Source organism: Protopterus annectens, chromosome 14.part0 (genome assembly GCF_019279795.1).
Source record: "Protopterus annectens isolate FY-2018-M chromosome 14.part0, PAN1.0, whole genome shotgun sequence".
Taxonomy (NCBI): domain Eukaryota; kingdom Metazoa; phylum Chordata; order Ceratodontiformes; family Protopteridae; genus Protopterus; species Protopterus annectens.
The window spans coordinates 148618920-148639391 of record NC_056748.1 but is presented as its reverse complement, the minus strand read 5'-3'; the positions used below and the strand labels follow the sequence as shown (position 1 = coordinate 148639391).

Sequence of the window (20472 nt, the reverse complement as noted above, 5' to 3'; positions counted from 1 at the left end):
AGCTGCAGTTTGCTTGGCTGAAAAGGTGTTCTTTGAGCTGTTGGCTGAAGTCATAATACTTTTGGATGTCTTGCACTGAGAGAGGACTGAAGTCCCATAGTTTACTTGTAGGATGGAGACTGCGTACTGAGGGCATTAGTTTCTTTTTTGGAATTGGTAGGGTGAGTTGAGATTGAGAGACACCCCTGATATATGTGGGGGTTTTGGTGAAACTTTTGAGCAAGAGGGGGCGATATCTCAGGAGAATGGGCTTTGTGAATTAGTGATCCTAGTAGGAGGTTGGCTCTCAAATGCACTGGGGGCCATTTAGTTTTGGTGAGAGTTAGACAGTGGTGTTCATTATTGAGGGAGTTGGTAATGAACTGGCAGATTTTATTGGAGATGGTTTATAAGGTGGTAGTTTTTTCTTTGAGGCTGCAGCTGTAGTGGGTCATCCACATTAGAGTCAGGATAAGATGGATTATAGATTACTGTACTGGACAGGTAAAAATGGCATGTATTTATTTATTTTATTTTTATTTTATATTTGTTAACTGGGAAAGTCCTACTGGATACAGGTCCATTTTCAGCGGAGGCCCAGGGAGAAAAGCTCCAGGTGTACATTACTAAATTACTAATTACTAGTGTAACTACAGTGAAAATTATTACAATGAATTATTACAACAATTGAAATTGTTAAAATATATATAGACTGGAACAATTTCAAGTCACATACACATGTTAATATATATAGACAGGTACAATTTTAAGTCACATACACACAGGATAGGTTGCTAGTTAGTATCTAAGAAAGAAAATAGAGAATTTATTTGTTTTCATTCTTTCCATAGTAAGCGGTTAGTGGCTCACAGATGTAATCTTGTGATGAGGTTCACATTTACAGATTCTGTTTGGGAGTTAGTCAGGGTTAGTACAGGGACAAAGCCAATGCATTTTCAGGTATTTTTTAAGAGATGTTTTGAATTGGGATAAGGAGGGGGTCATTGGTAAGTTCCGCAGTAAGAAGGTTCCATTTTTTTCCGACAGCGTTAGAGAATAGTGATGTACCAGCCGAATTATTGGTTCTAACAGCCTGCACTAGCACTTTTTTGGAAGACCGTAGAGTCTTTAGGTTACTGTAGGGGATGAATAAAGAACAACATTCTGCATAACTTCACCAATAAAGTAATACTTAATTTGCAATTCATCTTGATTTGCATATTAAGTCAATTATATATCTTCTGAATTATTGATTATAGTAGCAGTATTCAGTTCACAGTCATCTTTAACAGATTAAAAGTTTGAGTTGCAAAGCCCGCCTTTGATGGCAGCTGCAAGACCACTTTTTCATGAGCTCTAACTCTAGATGCTTGCTGTCCTAGACTTTAGTCTGGGAGGCACAGCTCAGCCCACATGACAAGACATATTCAGACTCTGTGGGTTGTAGTTTCATAGGCTCTGCATGGCTGCATTTCTTTGTAAAGATTTTACATAAGGAAAACACTGTTCCTGGGGAGATTACCATGGAAATGTTATCTATCTATGCAGGGGGGAGATTAGTATGGGGATGTTCTGTCCAGGCATGGGGGGGTTAGTACGGGAATGTTAGCATCTATCTATGCAGGGGGGAGATTAGTATGGGGATGTTCTGTGTGAGGTGGGGGAGATTAATACTGGAATGTTATCCATCCATGTGGGCGGATTAGGGAGGGAATGTTATCTTTCCATTCAACATCGCTATGTTTTTTTCTTAGAACAGCATTCCATTCAGGGGTACATTTTTCACTTCAGAGGGTTCCACGCTGTGGCTTACGCTTCATTTGGCTGTTTTAATATAAAAAAAAAATCTGACTCTAAGATTAAAGGTACAGTCACGTGATTATAGTTTAACAGGTTCCAGAATACTTTTTATTAAGCTTATGGTTTCTCCGTCTGTAAGTACACAAGAAGGGAGCATTAATTGGTCAGGCTGTATTTCTAAATAAGATAACTGAAATAAAATGTTGAGATGAGTAATTATCACTGCAGAAATTAGTTTAAGCATTGATCTGGAGTAGGGACTTCATTTGACAGCAACCTGTGGGTCTTGGATCCAATATCGGATCCGAGCCGGTAACTATTTATACAGCTATGGATCCGAGCTCCTAGCTCCTCCCCTCACCCATAATCCCCTGCCAACCCCAAATGACCTCAGATCTAGTTTGCCGCTCTAGAGTGTGTCAGCTGGATTTTGAGCTCCTGGCGATTTCGAGATAAGTGTTGCTATTTTATCTCTTTAGCCCCCTTTTTTTCTGTCAGTAATTAGTGTGTGTCAGGCTTCCCTTTATTTAAAAAAAAAAAAAAAAAAAAAAAAAAAAAAAAAATTTTAGTGTTACCCTCCCCTCGCTGGTCATTAGTGTGTGATTGTGTGTGTTTGCGTTTGGGGCCTTGTGTGCGTGAGTAGTGTTTCTTACTTTTGGGGCATGTCTGAGGCCCCAAAGCCTATTTTTTCTAAATGCACCGAGTGTGGCCATAAGCTCTCCCCAGCGGATGGCCACACTCGGTGTGTTCGGTGCCTTGGGGTTGAACACCTGTCCTCAGGATGCACGATTTGTGCAGGGTTCAACCCCAGGGCACTGGAAGAGCGGAGGTCGAAGCTGGTCTTGGCGGGACTTTTGTCCCCCGAGTCGGCTTCGGCCTCCGCTACTCCCGTGGCACCTCCCAAGCTTGTGGTGGTGGCCACTCCTGCCCCCTTCCGGCCGGGATTCAAACTCCCACTAAAGCGCCAGAGGACAGGGAGGCCAGGAGGGAGAAACGGAGGGAGAAGCACCACAAGCGGCGGGCCGAGGCCTCCGCTTCGGCCCCCCAGCTAAGCGGGCTTCTCCCTCCACGGCTTCCAGGTCTCCTCCTCCTCGGCTCCGATCACCTTGCTTCTCCCCGGGACCGGAGGAGGAGGAGACGCGATCTCCGTCGAGATCATCGAGGTGGCACTCCAGGCCTGCCTCACTGGCCTCGTCGAGATCCACCTACAGCCTGTCTGATGCAGACTTGGACCGGATGATGAGAAGGTTCATCCAGGCCCAGCTGCAGATGGGAGTGCTCCTGCCTCCCCCCCCCCCCCCTTCGGGGAGCTTGACACCCTTTTTTGCTCCGATAGCTCCTTCTTCGACCCGCTTTCCGGGTTCGGAGCGCTTGGAGCCGTGGATGGGTCGGCGCCGACAGTACTGGGTACTTCGGATCCGACCCTACCCTCGAGTCTGTCGGTTCCATCGTCAGATCCAACCTCTCGGAGCCGCGGCCCGAGCTTCGGATCCGAGGGATTCAGTGTGCCTTTGGCTCCGTCCAGGTCGGAGAACACTGGTCCCTCAGATCCGACGGTCTCGGCGCCGGTTCCGATCCCTTCATCGGATCCGAGTGGGAGTCGGCTCTCTGAGCCCAGGGAGAGTGGCTCCCCCTCGGCCTTCGATGTAGTGGAGAGGGCTCTGTCGAGAGCATCCAGACCTCCGGCCCTTGTCTCTGCTCCGCCCTGCACTCCCTCTCTGCTGGGTCAGGCTTCCATCACCCGGCCACAGGGACAGCCTGCTTCGATGTCCCAGGTTGTTCCTTTGGAACAGGACATTGCTGGTGAGACCTCCTCGGACAGCCCCCCCGAGGAAGTGCCTCGCAAGCATAAGTGTAAGAGGAGGCACGTGGACTCCCCCGAGTCCTTAACAGAGGACACGGACTTGGATGAAGGGGAAGGCTCCCCAAGGTCACCCCCTGAGGATGTCTCCCTTGGAGACATCATAGAAATGCTTCGGCTCGGGGGGGGTGGTCAGCCCCCAAGGCTTCCTCCGACGAGTCCGTGTTCCTGGAGGCATTCGAAGCAGGCCCGTCTACCTCTTGGGTGTCCCCTCCGGCCGACCCCCTGGTGGACCTTGTGACCACCAGGGCGTGGAAGGAGCCGGACACTGTGGAGCCTATTCCCAAGCACCCATATAGAATTTTGAGCCCCCCTCGCAGACCGGCCCCACTGGAGCAAGGGTCCCCCTATAGATGCCATGTTGACGGCGGCAGCCACTAAGAGGGAACTAGCTCAGGAGAGCCCCTCGGTCCATCCTCCGAGCAAGGAGTCTCGCTTGATGGATCGCCTTGGGAAGCAGGTATTCAGTTCAGCGACCTTCTCAGTAAGGTCTCTGAACTACATGGCACATGTCATCAGGATGCAGCGGGATCTTATTAAAGAATACGCTGCTTCCCCCCCCGGAGTCCATGTCGGCGGAGGACAAGCAATTGTACTCCACTCGTATGGCCACTCTGAGATCTGTTTCTAATACCTCTATGCGGCTTTTGTCTCACGCAACTGAGGGAGCCGCTAGAGCTAGCGGAGCGGGCCTAGTTATGAGACGCCAGGCCTGGCTCCGACATTGTGACTTCGCGGAGCCCTTCAAGGCGTCCTTTGCGAATGCCCCCTTTGATGGTTCTGCTTTGTTTGGCAAGACCGTTCGCGAGACACTTGTCCAGAGCGAGAAGGATGGGAAGACGTTGTCTGCCGTCAGAGTCCGCTTCTCTGCTCCCCAGAGGTCGTTTTCCAAGAACCAAAAGGGACAGAAGAAGATGTGGTTCCGGAAATCACAACATTCCCAACCTGCTCCGGACAACCAGTCCTTCCATGGCAGAGGAGGACAGGGAGGACGCCGCCCTAGAGGCAGAGGGGCACCGAGAAATTTTGGGTCCATAGAATCCTTCTCTGATCGGCCCACGCAACAGCCCTGAAGGGTTGCCCAACTGCTCCACTCTGGAGGCAGTCGGGGGGCGCTTCTCGAGGCACCTGGCGGCATGGGAGTCCATCACGTCAGACCGCTGGGTGCTTCGGATTATATCCAGAGGTTACAAAATCCCTATGCTACATGTTCCCAGACTCAAGAACCTCCCCGACGTACCACCCGATCAGAGGGAGGCTGCAGTCGCAGAAATCCAGCAGCTGCTAGAAAAAAGGGCCATCCAACCCATCCCCCCAGACCAGCTCGGATTAGGGTTTTACTCCAGGTTCTTTCTGGTGCCAAAAAAGATGGGGGACCTGAGACCAATTCTAGACCTTTCCCTCTTGAACCTGTCGGTAACCAAGGAGAAATTCCGAATGGTCACTCTTCAATCCATTCTTCCCCTGTTGCGGGAGAACGACTGGATGTGCTCAATAGACCTCAAGGATGCGTACTACCACATCTTAATGGACAGATGATCCAGGAAGTTTCTCCGCTTCCGGCTGGGAGCCAACCACTATCAGTTCAGGGTCCTTCCCTTTGGCCTCACCACAGCCCCCAGGGTGTTCACCAAAGTTTTAGCAGTGATAGCGGCCCACCTGAGACTTCAGGGAATGCAGGTCTTCCCGTACCTGGACGACTGGCTCCTGACCGCCCCAACAAGGCATCTACTCTGCCCAGCCAGAGATTTTTTTCTTCGCCTAGCCCCCCAGTTAGGCATCACGATCAATATGGACAAATCCTCCCTTGCTCCGACACAAGTGATAGACTTCATAGGGGCCAGATTAGATACGAGAAGTCTGCGAGCCTACCTCACTCCGGAACGACTACAGAATCTGAGTTTACATGTGCGGGCCATCCTCCAATCAGAAGCTCCACCCGCGGAATTGGTCCTGAGGGCACTGGGCTCTATGGTAGCGGCAAATACACTCCTTCCATGCGCTCGCCTAAACATGAGGGTACTACAGTGGACCCTTCAAGTACAATGGTCCTTTCAGCTTCTTCCTCTCAATCACCCTGTCTCTATCAGCAAGGCTTGCAGGAGGGCCCTGTTATGGTGGCTTCATTCCCCAGACCTCCATACAGGTCGCCCCTTCTGCGCTCCACCTCCTCTCGTCACGGTGACCACGGACGCTTCTCGCCTCGGGTGGGGGAGGCATTGCTCAGGCAGAACAGTCCAAGGCACATGGAACGACACAGAGACCGCCCTGCATATCAATGTTCTGGAGATGAGGGCAGTGCTGTTGGCGTTGCAAGCACTTCACTACCTTCTTCCCGTAGGAACTATTGCGATACAGACGGACAACATGTCAGTTGTCTGGTATATCAACAAACGGGGGAACCAGGTCTTAATTTCTCTGCCGAGAGGCCATGAGAGTGTGGGAATGGGCGATCTCCACCAACCGCTTTCTGATCGCAACGCACATTCTGGGACGGTCCAACATTCTGGCGGACAAACTCAGCCGCACTATTCTTTCCCCTTACGAGTGGTCTCTCAACTCCCGAGTAGCGAAGCGGATTTTTGCAAAATGGGGGCAACCCTGCTGCGATCTTTTTACCTCTCTCTCAAATACGAAATGCGACAACTTCTTCGCCCTGATTCCCCCACCAGGGGAAGCCCCGAGAGATGCTCTAGTGCATGCTTGGCCGCCCGGTCTACTTTATGCCTATCCTCCTCTACCCCTGATGCTAAAGATGTTACAGAAAGCCTCTCGGTTGGGGAGCAAAATGATCCTCATTGCCCCATTCTGGCCTCGACAAACTTCGTTCCCGTACCTGTGGTCTCACTTGGTGAATCCTCCCTGGATTCTGGATCCCAGCCTGGATTTGATCTCCCACCCATCAGGCTTACCGACCCTGAATCTGGACAGCCTGAAGCTGACAGCTTGGCTGCTCCAGTTCCACTCTTAATTAGGACTCCCGGTATCTCTTCAAAAGGTCAAAGCCATATTGGTGGCGGCGCATAAACCTTCCACCAGGAAGATTTACCGCAGTAAATGGAAACGCTTCTCCGTCTGGGCGGAACATCATAATCTGGACCCCTTCACTGCTCCGCTAACGTCCGTTTTGGACTTCCTTACCGGGCTTTTTCAGCAAGGGGCTAGCTGTTCGACAGTCAAGGTACAATTGGCAGCCATCTCCCATTAACCACGTAGGACACGAGACAGGTCCTTTGATGTCAGCTAAACTATGTAAAACCTTCCTCAAGGGTACTTTTCTGCTCAGACCCCCTATCAAAGAAGCCATACCCCCTTGGGACCTATCGCTAGTTCTTCAGGCCTTGACTGCTTCTCCTTTTGAACCAGCTGCCTTGGCTGATCTTAAATACCTGTCTTGGAAAACAGCATTCCTGGTAGCCATCACTTCTGCGAAAAGAGTTTCGGAACTTCAAGCTCTTTCCATAAAACCCCCTTACTTGGTTTTTCATCAGGATAGAGTGTACCTCATGACCAATCCCTCCTTTCTACCTAAGGTGGCCTCAGAAACCAATATCAATCAGTCCATCAATCTTCCTGTTTTCTTCCCTCATTATCAAAATAAAGGAGAATACAAGCTGCACTCCTTAGATGTGCACAGGCAGCTGTGTTTCTATATTCATAGGACTGCTGGTCACAGACAATCAGCTGTTCATTTCCTTTGCCAAATTCAGTTTGGGTAAAGCCGTTTCGAAGGTCACCTTATCACACTGGATTTCCCAATGTATCCTTCTAGCTTATGAGACTTCTGGGAGGCCCGCACCTCAAAGGGTTCGTGCACATTCCACTCGCTCCATATCTACTTCTACTGCATTCAGATCTAGAGTCCCCTTGGATGATATTTGCTCGGCAGCCAATTGGGCCTCATCTCATACCTTTATTAACCATTACAAACTGGACGTCATTTCTAGAGGGAGAGCATCCTTTGGCTCCGCAGTGCTCCGGAACATCCTTCCATGATGGCCGCCCAAGATTCAGGTAGCTGGGGACTCTGTCCCACAGGTTGCTGACAAATGAAGTCCCTACTCCAGATTAAGAAGTTATGTACCCACCATAACGTTCCATTAGACTAGGTGGCTTCATTTGTCTGCAACCATCCCCCCCTCCTTCCCACTGACCTTCAGAAGAGTTAGATGATGGTATTTTTCCTGCCTTTTCCTGTTGGGATACCTTTTCAGGTATATAGGAGGGCAAACTTAATCTGAGGTCATTTAGGGTTGGCAGGGGATTATGGGTGAGGGGAGGAGCTAGGAGCTCGGATCCATAGCTGTATAAATAGTTGCCGGCTCGGATCCGATATTGGATCCAAGACCCACAGGTTGCAGACAAATGAAGCCACCTACTCAGATGGAACGTTATGGTGAGTACATAACTTCTTATTTTCAACCAAACAACTTCATTACATGCTGTTTTGAACCATTTATGTGGGTTTGCAGTCATAATTTCACCGAATTTAGATTTTCAGTATCACTTTCTTTAAATTGAATAATTTCTAAGCTTGCTCGAAGAATGATAACTTCCAGACAGTATGGCTAAGAAAAATAAAGTTTGTGACAGAAAAAAAGATATCCACTGACTTCCAAAGTTTTGTAAATTAGAGAATTGTTAGGTGTGTGCTTGTTTTTTGGAGGGAAGCCCTCAGTCAAGTTTGACATTCCAGATGCATTAGTGAAAGAGATTTCTAGAGTAAAAGGAAGTTTTAACACATGAAAGTGTGTCTAGTCAATCCTTGGAGCAAAATGCTGGTCCCTGCTTAGGATCTGAGGTATGTGCAAAAATCTTAGAAATGAAATCTGAGTATGTAATGACTTCTGCCTGTTATACTAAGAGAACAGTCACTTCCCAGACCACCCCTTCACCAGCTGTTCTGTATCAGAGTAGTAACAGTGGGTGTGAGGTGTAGTTAGTTTATGTAAAAGGATTCAACTCCATCAGGTTTGAGTCTTATGATTAAACACTTAAGATGTAATGTGGAGTAGTTCTCAGATGAAGGACCATGGCTTGTAAGCTGGCAGTGTCTTTGCCTTGGGTAGGAGTTGATTCTTCCCTCTCACTTCAGTTTTCACTCAAGTTGGTAAATATTGGAGGCTCAGCAATATTTGTGCATAATAACTGAATTGGTTTTAAATGCAGGGCTAGTAATGATCAGCTGTCAAAGTTAAATAAATGAACAGTTGACTGACCTAGTAAAAGAAGCCACATTAGTAGATTTTAATTGCCAGTTAGTTTTGTTGTCTCTTCATGTTGTTCATAAGGTTGTATATCATCCATCTGTTCTTTTGAATCTTTTGCCTCATTTAGTATATAAAAAAGGTATAACTGAACAGTTTGGGTGCAGATTGTATGATGCAGTACAGGAGCGCTGTGGCTGTATGATGCAGTACAGGTACGCTGTGACTGTATGATGCAGTACAGGAGCACTCTGTATGATGCAGTACAGGTGCGCTCTGTATGGTGCAGTACAGGTGCACTCTGACTGTATGGTGCAGTACAGGTGCACTCTGACTTTACGGTGCAGTACAGGTGCGCTCTGGCTGTATGTTGCAGTGTAGGTGTACTATCTGACTATGATGCAGTGCAGGTGCGCTGACTGCAGTACAGGTGTGCTCTGTATGATGCAGTACAGGCGTGTTCTGTATTCTGACTGTATGATGCAGTGCAGGCGTGCTCTGACTTTATGATGCACTCTGACTGTATGATGCAGTGCAGGTGCACTGTCTGTATGATGCAGTGCCGGTGCGCTCTGACTGTATGATGCAGTAAAGGCATGCTCTGACTGTATGATGCAGTACAGGTGCTGTCTGACTGTATGATGTAGTACAGGCATGCTCTGACTGTATGATGCAGTATAGGCATGCTCTGACTGTATGATGCAGTACATGCATGCTCTGACTGTATGATGCAGTACAGGCATGCTCTGACTGTATGGTGCAGTACAGGCGTGCTCTGTATGGTGCAGTACAGGCGTGCTCTGTATGGTGCAGTACAGGCGTGCTCTGTATGGCGCAGTACAGGCATGCTTTGTATGGTGCAGTACAGATGTGCTCTGGCTGTATGGTGCAGTACAGACGTACTCTGACTGTATGATGCAGTGCCGGTGCGCTCTGACTGTATGATGCAGTGCTGGTGCGCTCTGTATGATGCAGTGCAGGCATGCTCTGACTGTATGATGCAGTACAGGTGCGCTCTGTATGATGCAGTACAGGTGCACTCTGACTGTAGGATGTAGTACAGGTGCTGTCTGATACAGTACAGGCGTGCTCTGTATGATGCAGTACAGGCGTGCTCTGACTGTATGATGCAGTGCAGATGCGCTCTGACTGTATGATGCAGTACAGGCGTGCTGTGATGCAGTACAGGCGTGCTCTGTCTCTATGATGCAGTACAGGCGTGCTCTGACTGTATGATGCAGTGCAGGCATGCTCTGACTGTATGATGCAGTGCAGGTGCGCTGACTGTATGATGCAGTACAGTTGTGCTCTGACTGTATGATGCAGTACAGGTGCTGTCTGTATGATGCAGTGCAGGTGCGTTGTCTGACTGTATGGTACAGTACAGGTGCTGTTTGACTGTATGATGCTGTACAGGTGTGCTCTGACTGATCCAGTACAGGTGTGCTGTGAATGTATAAGACAGTGCAGGTGCACTCTGACTGTATGATGCAGTACAGGTGCGGTCTGACTGTATGATGCAGTACAGGTGCTGTCTGGTGCAGTGCAGGTGTGTACTGACTGTATGATGCAGTACAGGTGCGCTGTCTGTATGGTGCAATACAGGTGCTGTCTGACTGTATGATACAGTACGTGTGCTCTGACTGTATGATGCAGTACAGCTGCTGTCTATATGGTGCAGTGCAGGTGCACTGACTGTATGGTGCAGTACAGGTGCGCTGACTGGTACAGTGCAGGTGCGCTGACTGTATGATGCAGTACAGGTGTGCTCTGACTATGATGCAGTACAGGTGCTGTCTGATGCAGTGCAGGTGCGCTGTCTATATGATGCAGTACAGGTGTGCTCTGACTGTATGATGCAGTACAGGTGCTATCTGGCTATATGATGCAGTGCAGGTGTGCTGTTTGTATGATGCAGTGCAGGTGTGATGTCTGACTTTATGATGTATTACAGGTGCTGTCTGATGCAGTACAGGCGTGCTCTGACTGTATGATGCAGTACAGGTGTGCTCTGTCTGATGCAGTGCAGGTGCAGTCTATATGATGCAGTACAGGTGTGCTCTGATGCAGTACAGGTGCACTCTGTATGATGCAGTACAGGTGTGCTCTGAGAGTATGATGTAGTACAGGTGCTGTCTGACAGTATGCATGCAGTGCAGGTGTGCTGTCTGATGCAGTGCAGGTGTGCTGTTTGACTGTATGATGCAGTACAGGTGTGCTTTGTATGATGCAGTGCAGGTGTGCTCTGTATGATGCAGTACAGGTGTGCTTTGACTGTATGATGCAGTACAGGTGCTGCCTGACTGGTGCAGTGCAGGTGCACTCTGTATGGTGCAGTACAGGTGCTGTCTGATGCAGTGTAGGTGTGCAATCTGTATGATGTAGTACAAGCATGCTGTATGTGATGTACAGGCATGTTCTGACTGATGCAATGCAAGTACACTCTGTATGATGCAGTACAGGTGCAATCTGTATGATGCAGTACAGGTGCTGTGTGACTGTATGATGCAGTACAGGTTCTGTCTGATGCAGTACAGATGCTGCCTGATGCAGTACAGGTGTGCTCTGCAGTACAGGTGCTGACTGTATGATGCAGCACAGGTGTGCTCTGTATGATGCAGTACAGATGCACTCTTACTGTATGATGCAGTACAGGTGCACTCTTACTGTATGATGCAGTACAGTTGCTGTCTGTAAGATGTAGTGCAGGTGCGCTGTCTGACTATTTGATGCAGTGCAGGTGCGCTGTCTGTATGATGCAGTGCTGCAGTGCAGGTGCGCTGTCTGTATGATGCAGTACAGGCAAGCTCTGAATGCATGATGCAGTACAGGCATGCTCTGACTGTATGATGCAGTACAGGTGCACTCTGTATGATGCAGTACAGGTGCACTCTGTATGCTGCAGTATAGGTGGACTCTGTATGCTGCAGTACAGGTGCGCTCTGTATGTTGCAGTACAGGTGTGCCCTGACTGCATGATGCAGTGCAGGTGTGCCCTGACTGTATGATGCAGTGCAGGTGTGCCCTGACTGTATGATGCAGTGCAGGTGTGCCCTGACTGTATGATGCAGTGCAGGTGTGCCCTGACTGTATGATTAAGTACAGGTGTGCCCTGACTGTATGATGAAGTACAGGTGAGCCCTTACTGTATGATGCAGTACAAGCGAGCCCTGACTGTATGATGCAGAACAAGTGAGCCCTGACTGTATGCAGTGCAGGTGTTGTCTGTATGGTGCAGTGAAGGTACGCTGACTGTATGATTCAGTACAGGTGCTGTCTGACTGTAAGATGCAGTGCAGGTGCGATGTCTGTATGATGCAGTACAGGTGTGCTCTGACTGGTGCAGTGCAGGTGCGCTGTCTGGTGCAGTGCAGGTGCGCTGTCTGTGTGGTGCAGTACAGGTGCTGTCTGTATGATGCAATGCAGATGTGCTGTCTGTATGATGCAGTACAGGTGTGCTCTGACTGTATTGTGCAGTGCAGGTGCGCTGTCTGACTGTATTGTGCAGTGCAGGTGCGCTGTCTGACTGTATTGTGCAGTGCAGCTGCGCTGTCTGACTGTATTGTGCAGTGCAGGTGCGCTGTCTGACTGTATGATGCAGTGCAGGTGCGCTGTCTGTATGATGCAGTGCAGGTTTGCTCTGACTGTATGGTGCAGTGCATGTGCGCTGTCTGGTGCAGTGCAGGTGCTCTCTGACTGTATGATGCAGTACAGGTACTGTCTGACTGTATGATGCAGTACAGGCGTGCTCTGTCTGATACAGTACAGGCATGCTTTGACTGTATGATGTACAGATGCACTCTGATGCAGTGCAGGTGTGCTGTCTGTATGATGCAGTACAGGTGTGCTCTGTGATGCTGTACAGGTGTGCTCTGACTGTGATGCAGTACAGGTGCGCTCTGACTGTATGATGCAGTACAGGTGCTCTTTGTATGATGCAGTACAGGTGCTGTCTGACTGATGCAGTACAGGTGTGCTCTGACTGTATGATGCAGTACAGTTGTACTCTGTATGATGCAATACAGGTGCTATCTGTATGTAGTACAGGTGGTGTCTTGACGCAGTGCAGGTGCTCTGTCTGTATGGTGCAGTACAGGTGTGCTCTGTATGATGCAGTACAGGTGTGCTATTGACTGTATGATGAGGTACAGGTGCACTCTGTATGATGCAGTACAGGTGCTGTCTGACTCTAATGTGCAGTGCAGGTGCTCTGTATGATGCAGTGGTGGTGCGCTGTCTGATGCAGTGCAGGTGCGATGTCTGACTGTATGATGCAGTGCAGTTGCGCTGTCTTACTGTATGATGCAGTACTGTGCTGTCTGGCTGTATGATGCAGTGCTGGTGCGCTGTCTGACTGTATGATGCAGTGCTGGTGCGCTGTCTGACTGTATGATACAGTGCAGTTGCGCTGTCTTACTGTATGATGCAGTACTGTGCTGTCTGGCTGTATGATGCAGTGCTGGTGTGCTGTCTGACTGTATGATGCAGTACAGGTGCGCTGTCTGACTGTATGATGCAGTATAGGTGTGCTCTGACTGTTATGCAGTACAGGTGCTGCAGTATAGGTGTGCTCTGACTATTATGCAGTACAGGTGCTGTTTGACTTTGTGATGTAGTACAGGTGTGTTGTCTGTATGATGCAGTGCAGGTGCAATATCTGACTGAATGATGCAGTGCAGGTGCAATATCTGACTGAATGATGCAGTACAGGTGCTGTCTGATGCAGTACAGGCATACTCTGTATGATGCAGTACAGGTGTGCTCTGACTGTATGATGCAGTACAGGTGTGCTCTGACTGTATGATGCAGTACAGGTGCTTGTCTGTATTATGCAGTACAGGTGTGCTCTGACTGTATGATGCAGTACAGGTGCTTGTCTGTATTATGCAGTACAGGTGTGCTCTGTATGATACAGTACAGGTGTGCTCTGACTGTATGCAGTACAAGTGCTTGACTGTATGATGCAGTGCAGGTGTGCTGTCTGACTGTATGATGCAGTACAGATGCTGTCTGTATGATCCAGTGCAGGTGCGCTGTCTGACTGTATGATGCAGTACAGGTGCTGTCTATATGATGCAGTGCAGGTGCGCTTTGACTGTATGGTGCAGTACAGGTGTGCTCTGTATGATGCAGTACAGGTGTGCTGTCTGTATGAGGCATTGCAGGTGCAATGTCTGACTAATGCAGCACAGGTGCTGTATGATGCAGTTCAGGTGCACTCTGTATGATGCAGTGCATGTGTGCTCTCTGCATGATGCAGTACATGTGTTGTCTGTATGATGCAGTGCAGGTGCGCTGTCTGTATGATGCAATACATGTGTTATCTGACTGTATGATGCAGTACATGTTCTGTCTGACTGTATGATGCAGTACAGGTGTGCTCTGACTGTATGGTGCAGTGCAGGTGTGCTCTGACTGTATGGTGCAGTAGAGGTGCTGTCTGTATGATTCAGTGCAGGTGCACTGTCTGACTGTATAATGCAGTGCAGGTGCACTGTCTGACTGTATGATGCAGTGCAGGTGCACTGTCTGACTGTATGATGCAGTGCAGGTGCGCTGTCTGATGCTGTACTGGTGCGCTCTGACTATATCATGCAATACAGGCACTCTCTGACTGTATGATGCAGTACATGCATGCTCTGACTGTATGCAGTGCAGGTGCGCTTTGACTGTATGATGCAGTGCAGGTGCTGTCTGCATGATGCATTACAGGCACTTTCTGACTGTATGATTCAGTACAGGTGCTGCCTGACTGTATGATGTAGTGCAGGCATGCTCTGACTATATGCAGTGCAGGTGTCCTTTGCCTGTATGATGCAGTACAGGTGTCCTCTGCCTGTATGATGCAGTACAGGTGTCCTCTGACTGTATGATGCAGTACAGGCATGCTCTGACTGTATGATGCAGCACAGGCGTGCTCTGACTGTATGATGCAGTACAGGCGTGCTCTGACTGTATGATGCAGTACAGGCGTGCTCTGACTGTATGATACAGCATAGGAGTGCTCTGACTGTATGATTCAGTGCAGGTTTACTCTGTATGATGCAGTGCAGGTTTGCTCTGTATGATGCAGTACAGGTGTGCTCTGACTGTATGATCCAGTGCAGGCGCGCTTTGACTGTATGATGCAGTGCAGGTGCTGTCTGACTGTATGGTGCAGTGCAATTGTGCTTTGACTGTAGGACGCAGTGCAGGTGCGCTCTGTCAAACATAGTAATGATCATGATTTCTGCATGTCGTTTTACTTCTCTGTCCAGTTTTTGTCAGGCATATTACTGTAACAGTGCATGATTTGCATTTGTTTCTACTTTTGTCTTACAGCGATCTTGAAGAAGATCCATTGTTTACTGATATTTCACCTGGTAATAGACTGTCTGGTACAGAATGGCTTAGTGCATCCCCTCCTCAGACTCCTGACCATGTCAAGCCTGATGGGAAGACAGAAGTTCATAAAATTGTAAATAGGTATGTGACCCACAGATGTGCAGATTGTACCATATGTTGTGCTGTAGTCAGTATCAAAAGTCATCTTAAACAGACATATGCATTTTTGTGAAATCATTTAGTTTTCTAAATAATATAAAGCTGTATATCTTTTGTTCAATCAAAACAGGTGTATGGGTAATTTACTCCAAAACAGCAGCTCATATCTTATAGCAGAGTTATAGCAATGTGTCATGTTTGGGTTTGAATTATATTGGGTTTACTCATGCCTCAGAAGAGTAACTTAAGCTTGAATTAACATGTTTGAAGGCAGTCATGAGTAAATATCCACGTAACTTGCACCATATATCGTATGTTGGTGTTAGACCATGTTTTGTGTTGTTATAATACTCCCATCTAATTTAATGGTCTTTGTAGTTGTAAGAATACTTATTGCATTTTTATTACATATTTTGTTTATTATACTTGCTACCTTATCCTGTTAAAGTTGCTGATCACATACTCCGTCGCCTCACTAACAGTGCATATCCTCTTCAGATAGTGTCTCTCTCCTAGTTTCTCAAACATGTTCCCACTTTTGTGATGCTCATCCTCTTTAGTGCAGTTCCTCACCTCTTATTTCACGTCTTTCTATCACTTCTGTTGCTGCTTGCTTCTTGGTCCCATGCTGTGTTTAATGCTGAGTATCATGTCTTGAAGTATGTATGTGTTTGTTTATTTAGCAGTGTATTTTGCAAGTTCAGGAATGTCAGTTTGCCCTTGTGAAGATTAATAGATGTTTATGCTGATTTTCTAATGTATTTTTATGGCACGTAATTAACGTTGTAGTGTGACTAACATTCATTAGCAAAGTATGTGTGTGTTGGAGAAGTTTCCCTCCCCGCAACTGTTGCTGAGACGTGTGCTTAAGTATGGTGCCACGGTGTGTGTGTTTTGATGCAGAGCTGTATACTAGGAAGTGAGTAGTAACTTAGAGAGGAAAATATGTTACTGAGATGGTGTAGAGGTGCAAAAACCTCCAAAGTACACTAAAGTTTTGATAGGCTTGGTCCTAGTGGCCTCTAAAAAGTGATCACTAGGGCATGGAAAAGCAACAAGATACCCCAGTTTTAAGACAAAGTAGATATTAACAGCATCAGAGATTGGAGTAAAACAGGGTAGGTGAAGATCTAAGCAGATTGTATAGGAATAGAGTGCAGTGGAACCAGGTTCTGTGAGGAGAACTGAACTCAAACGAGGGAGAAGAATGTTTAAAAATTCACTTATCGCTAGTCTGGCATCCTTATACATCTGATGAAAATTCAGTCTGTAGGGTGTTTGGAAGAAGAATGTAGTCCTGCCACAAGATGTTCAACTGGGATGCTATAATTTCGATGTAAACCATTTAAATGTTCTTTATTCATTTATAGTTTTAAATGTTAAAAGAGTAGTCATTAGATTTTGCCTTATTCACCATGCATGAGGAATGCACCGTGTATAACAAATAATTCACAATGAAATTCGTCTGTGCTTTTGGAAAAGAAATGGAGCAAGAATCTTTGGAGCACTAACCACTTTTGCAGCATTGAGGTATGTTTTTCCAGTTTTTATGCTTCATTTAATTACAGAATTATTGTAGAATGCTGTAAAACTGTGCATCACTTGTGTAGTTTATTCATCATAAAATTCTATAGAATACAAATGAAATAGCTCTATCTGAGAATCATTAAGCATGCATATACTTGTGTATGTGTGTGTATATACACAGTGGGTATAAAAAGTGTACACACCCCTGTTAAAATGCCATTTTTGTGTGATATAAAAAAAATGAGACAACAATAAATCATTTCAGAACTTTTCCCACCTTTAATGTGGCCTATAACCTGTACAATTCAGTTGAAAAACATGCAAATCTGTTAGGGGGAAAAATATAAAAAATAAAATGTACAATAAGCTGGTTGCATAAGTGTGCACACCCTTAAACTAATACTTTGTTGAAGCACCTTTTGATTTAATTAAAACATTCAGTCTTCTTGGGTACACATCTGCCGTCAATTAAAGAGACTCTGATTAACCCCAAATAAAGTTTGGCTGTTCTAGTAGGATTTTCCTGCAATTTACTCAGTTGCCTGCTACAGCAAAAGCCATGGTTCGCAGAGAGCTTAAAAAGCATCAAAGGGATCTCATTGTTGAAAGGTATCAGTTAGGAGAAGGGTACAAAAAAAATTACACAGCATTGGATATACCATGAAACACAGTGAAGATAGTCATCAAAAAGTGGAGAAAATATGGGACAACAGTGACGTTGCAAAGAACTGGACATCCTTCCAAAATTGATAAAAAGACAAGACGAAAACTATTCAAGGAGGCTGCCAAGAGTCCTAGAGCAACACTGAAGGAGCTGCAGGAATTTCTGGCAAGTACTGGCTGTGTACTACATGTGACAACAATCTCCCGTATTCTCCATATGTCTAAGCTATGGGGTAGGGTTGCAAGACAGAAACCTTTTTCTTACACAAAAAGCATCCAGGCCCAGCTAAAATTTGCAAAACAATACATCAAGTCTCCCAAAAGCATGTGGGGAAATGTGTTATTGTTTGATGAGACCAAGGTTGAACTTTTTGGCCACAATTCCAAAAGGTACATTTGGAGCAAAGAACAACACTTTGGATCGCCAAAAGAACACCATCCCCACAGTGAAGCATGGTGGTGGCAGTATCGTGCTTTGGGGTTGCTTTTCAGCTGGAACTGGGGCTTTAGTCAAGGTGGAGGGAATTATGAACAGTTCCAAATACCAGTCACTTTTGGCCCAAAACCTTTAGGTGTCTGCTAGAAAGATGAAGATGAAGAGGAATTTCATCTTTCAACACAAGAATGACCCCAAGCATACATCCAAATCAGCAAAAGAATGGCTTCACCAGAAGAAAATTAAAGTTTTGGAATGGTCCAGCCAGAGCCCAGACCTAAAATGTGTGGGGTGACCTGAAGAGGGCTGTGCACAAGAGATACACTCGCAATATGACCGATTTGGAGCACTTTTGCAAATATTGCCATGTCAAGGTGTGCCATGCTGATAGATTCCTACCCAAGAAGACTGAACGTTGCAATTAAATCAAAAGGTGCTTCAACAAAGTATTAGTTTAAGGGTGTGAACACTAATGCGACCAGCTTATTGCAAGTTTTTTATATTTTTTCCCCTAACAGATTTGTTTTTCAATTGAATTGCACAGGTAGTAGGTCACATTAAAGGTGGGAAAAGTTTTGAAATGATTTATTGTGGTCTCATTATTTTATATCACAAAAACCTGGCATTTTTAACAGGGGTGTGTAAACTTTTTATATCCACTGTATGTATGTGTGTGTGTGTGTGTGTATATATATATATATATATATATATATATATATATATATATATATGTGTGTGTGTGTTGCATTCAATTGGTCAATTCAAATTGCTGAACAGAAAAACAGTCCTGTACAGCTGATGAAAATGCAGCTTATCATGTGTACTGTCATTTTTTCTGTGCAAGATCATGGTATAATGGGGATCTGGGAATTTTCCTTTTCCTCACTGGAGTGCGATCTCTGACTTAGCAGGGGCCGTCATCAGCACAGCATAAGTGGATAGTTTGGCAGAACTTCAGAAACACAGGGTCTTGAAACTCAGCTGATACCCGTAAGAATTAAAGTGCCTGCAAAATATCCCAACTAACATCCAAACAAAAGGTTAAAAGGTTCAAACAGATAAACCATTCAGTAAAAACTGTAAGAACCCAACCAAACTAGAGATCTGATGTTGTTGGTCTTCACCCAATTCTTGGCAGTGGGTTTGGTTTCGAACCTCGTAACCAACTTGGTCATATCTTCCAGCTCGCTCTCTCCAAACTCTAAAGCCAGGCACTACCCGTAGTGCTCCTCATAGAGATTACCTCAGATCATGTTTGCCGCTTCGCAGACCAAATGTGTTAGCTTCCTTCTCTCGAGCCTTGACTACTTCAGTGAGTACTTATTAATTTTCCTTAATTATTATTCATTCTTCATTGCTTATTAGAGTTTTCTGTCGGTGTCCTTTCACGCTATGTACCCGCTCCTCCCTGCTTTATCACTTACTTTCTTTCTGCCCTTTTCTTTCCGTTACTACTGTTGGTAAGTAACATTGCTGGTATTTCTTTCTGTTGCCTTTAAGTATTTGATTTTTTTTGCTGGTTTTGTTTTTCTAAAATTTCATTCCTCCTTTGCTTCTATAGTTTAAAAAATATATTTGATTCTATCTTATCTCCTGTGTCACTTGACTGTAGCGTCGGTTATTTTTCTTGTTTATAATGGCCGATCAAAAGCAAACTTTGCCTGCTAAGTCCAGTAAAAGCACTTCAGAACTTAAGAAGTGTCAGAAATGTGAAGGCAAGATGCCAAATTCAGACAACCACTCTGTGTGTTTACTGTTTGGGGAAAATACACTTACAAGAGGACTGTTTAGTCTGTCATGGGTTCTCCACATGAACCTTAACAGAAAGAAACAAGTTAATTCTAAAAGGACTTCTTAAAACTAACTTTGAAGAGGCCTTATCTAAGCCTAGACCTGAAACTAGAACTTCCTCCTCGTCTTCCTCTGTTTTGAGAAAAAGGGCCTCTTTGGTTCCAATGTCCCCAGAATCGACAAAGAAATTATCTAAATCATCCTTGGTAACGAAGAGTTCCTCGGCATTGAAGGATTTACCGGCATCGAAACCCAAGCCCTCTGAAATGAAAACAACTTCTGCTTCGGCACCGACAGATTCCTTTGTACCGAAGCTACCTCAACTCCCACGAACTAAATATTCACCATCCATTGATCCATTCAAAGATATGCCACTCAGTCCATTTTTGGAAGTAAGATCCCCAAGCTCTCTTTCCTGATATTCCATTCGATCTACTAAGAGTCTGTCTGAGGTCGACATATTGAGCCTGGTGACTCAGCTCCTTACAGCTAGGGGGTTACCCTCGGTTCCTAGCCATACTGGTGTTGGAACTGGCCTAGCTAGAACTCCCCCCATATCCTCCTCATCCAACTCCATTCGAGACCTTGGAGCCCTCGGTTCTGACTCCTCCTGCATCAACTGTTTGGGTCCCGGTAGCTTCCTCATTTCCAGTTCCAAGAGTTGTCTTGAGTTCCTCTAAGGCTTTGGCACTGGAGGTCTCCTGAGGTTGTGATTCTCTGGTTGA

The 20472-nt window shown here is 46.3% G+C and overlaps 1 protein-coding gene across 1 annotated transcript in view; it reads left to right on the top strand.

Moving 5' to 3' along the window:
* FHIP2A (FHF complex subunit HOOK interacting protein 2A) overlaps positions 1-20472 on the top strand; it is a 1458394-nt gene that overhangs the window by 877068 nt on the left and 560854 nt on the right. The window contains exon 10 of the mRNA XM_044055532.1: positions 15169-15312. Within this exon, the coding sequence (XP_043911467.1) occupies positions 15169-15312 (144 nt within the window). The remainder of the gene's footprint in view (positions 1-15168; positions 15313-20472) is intronic.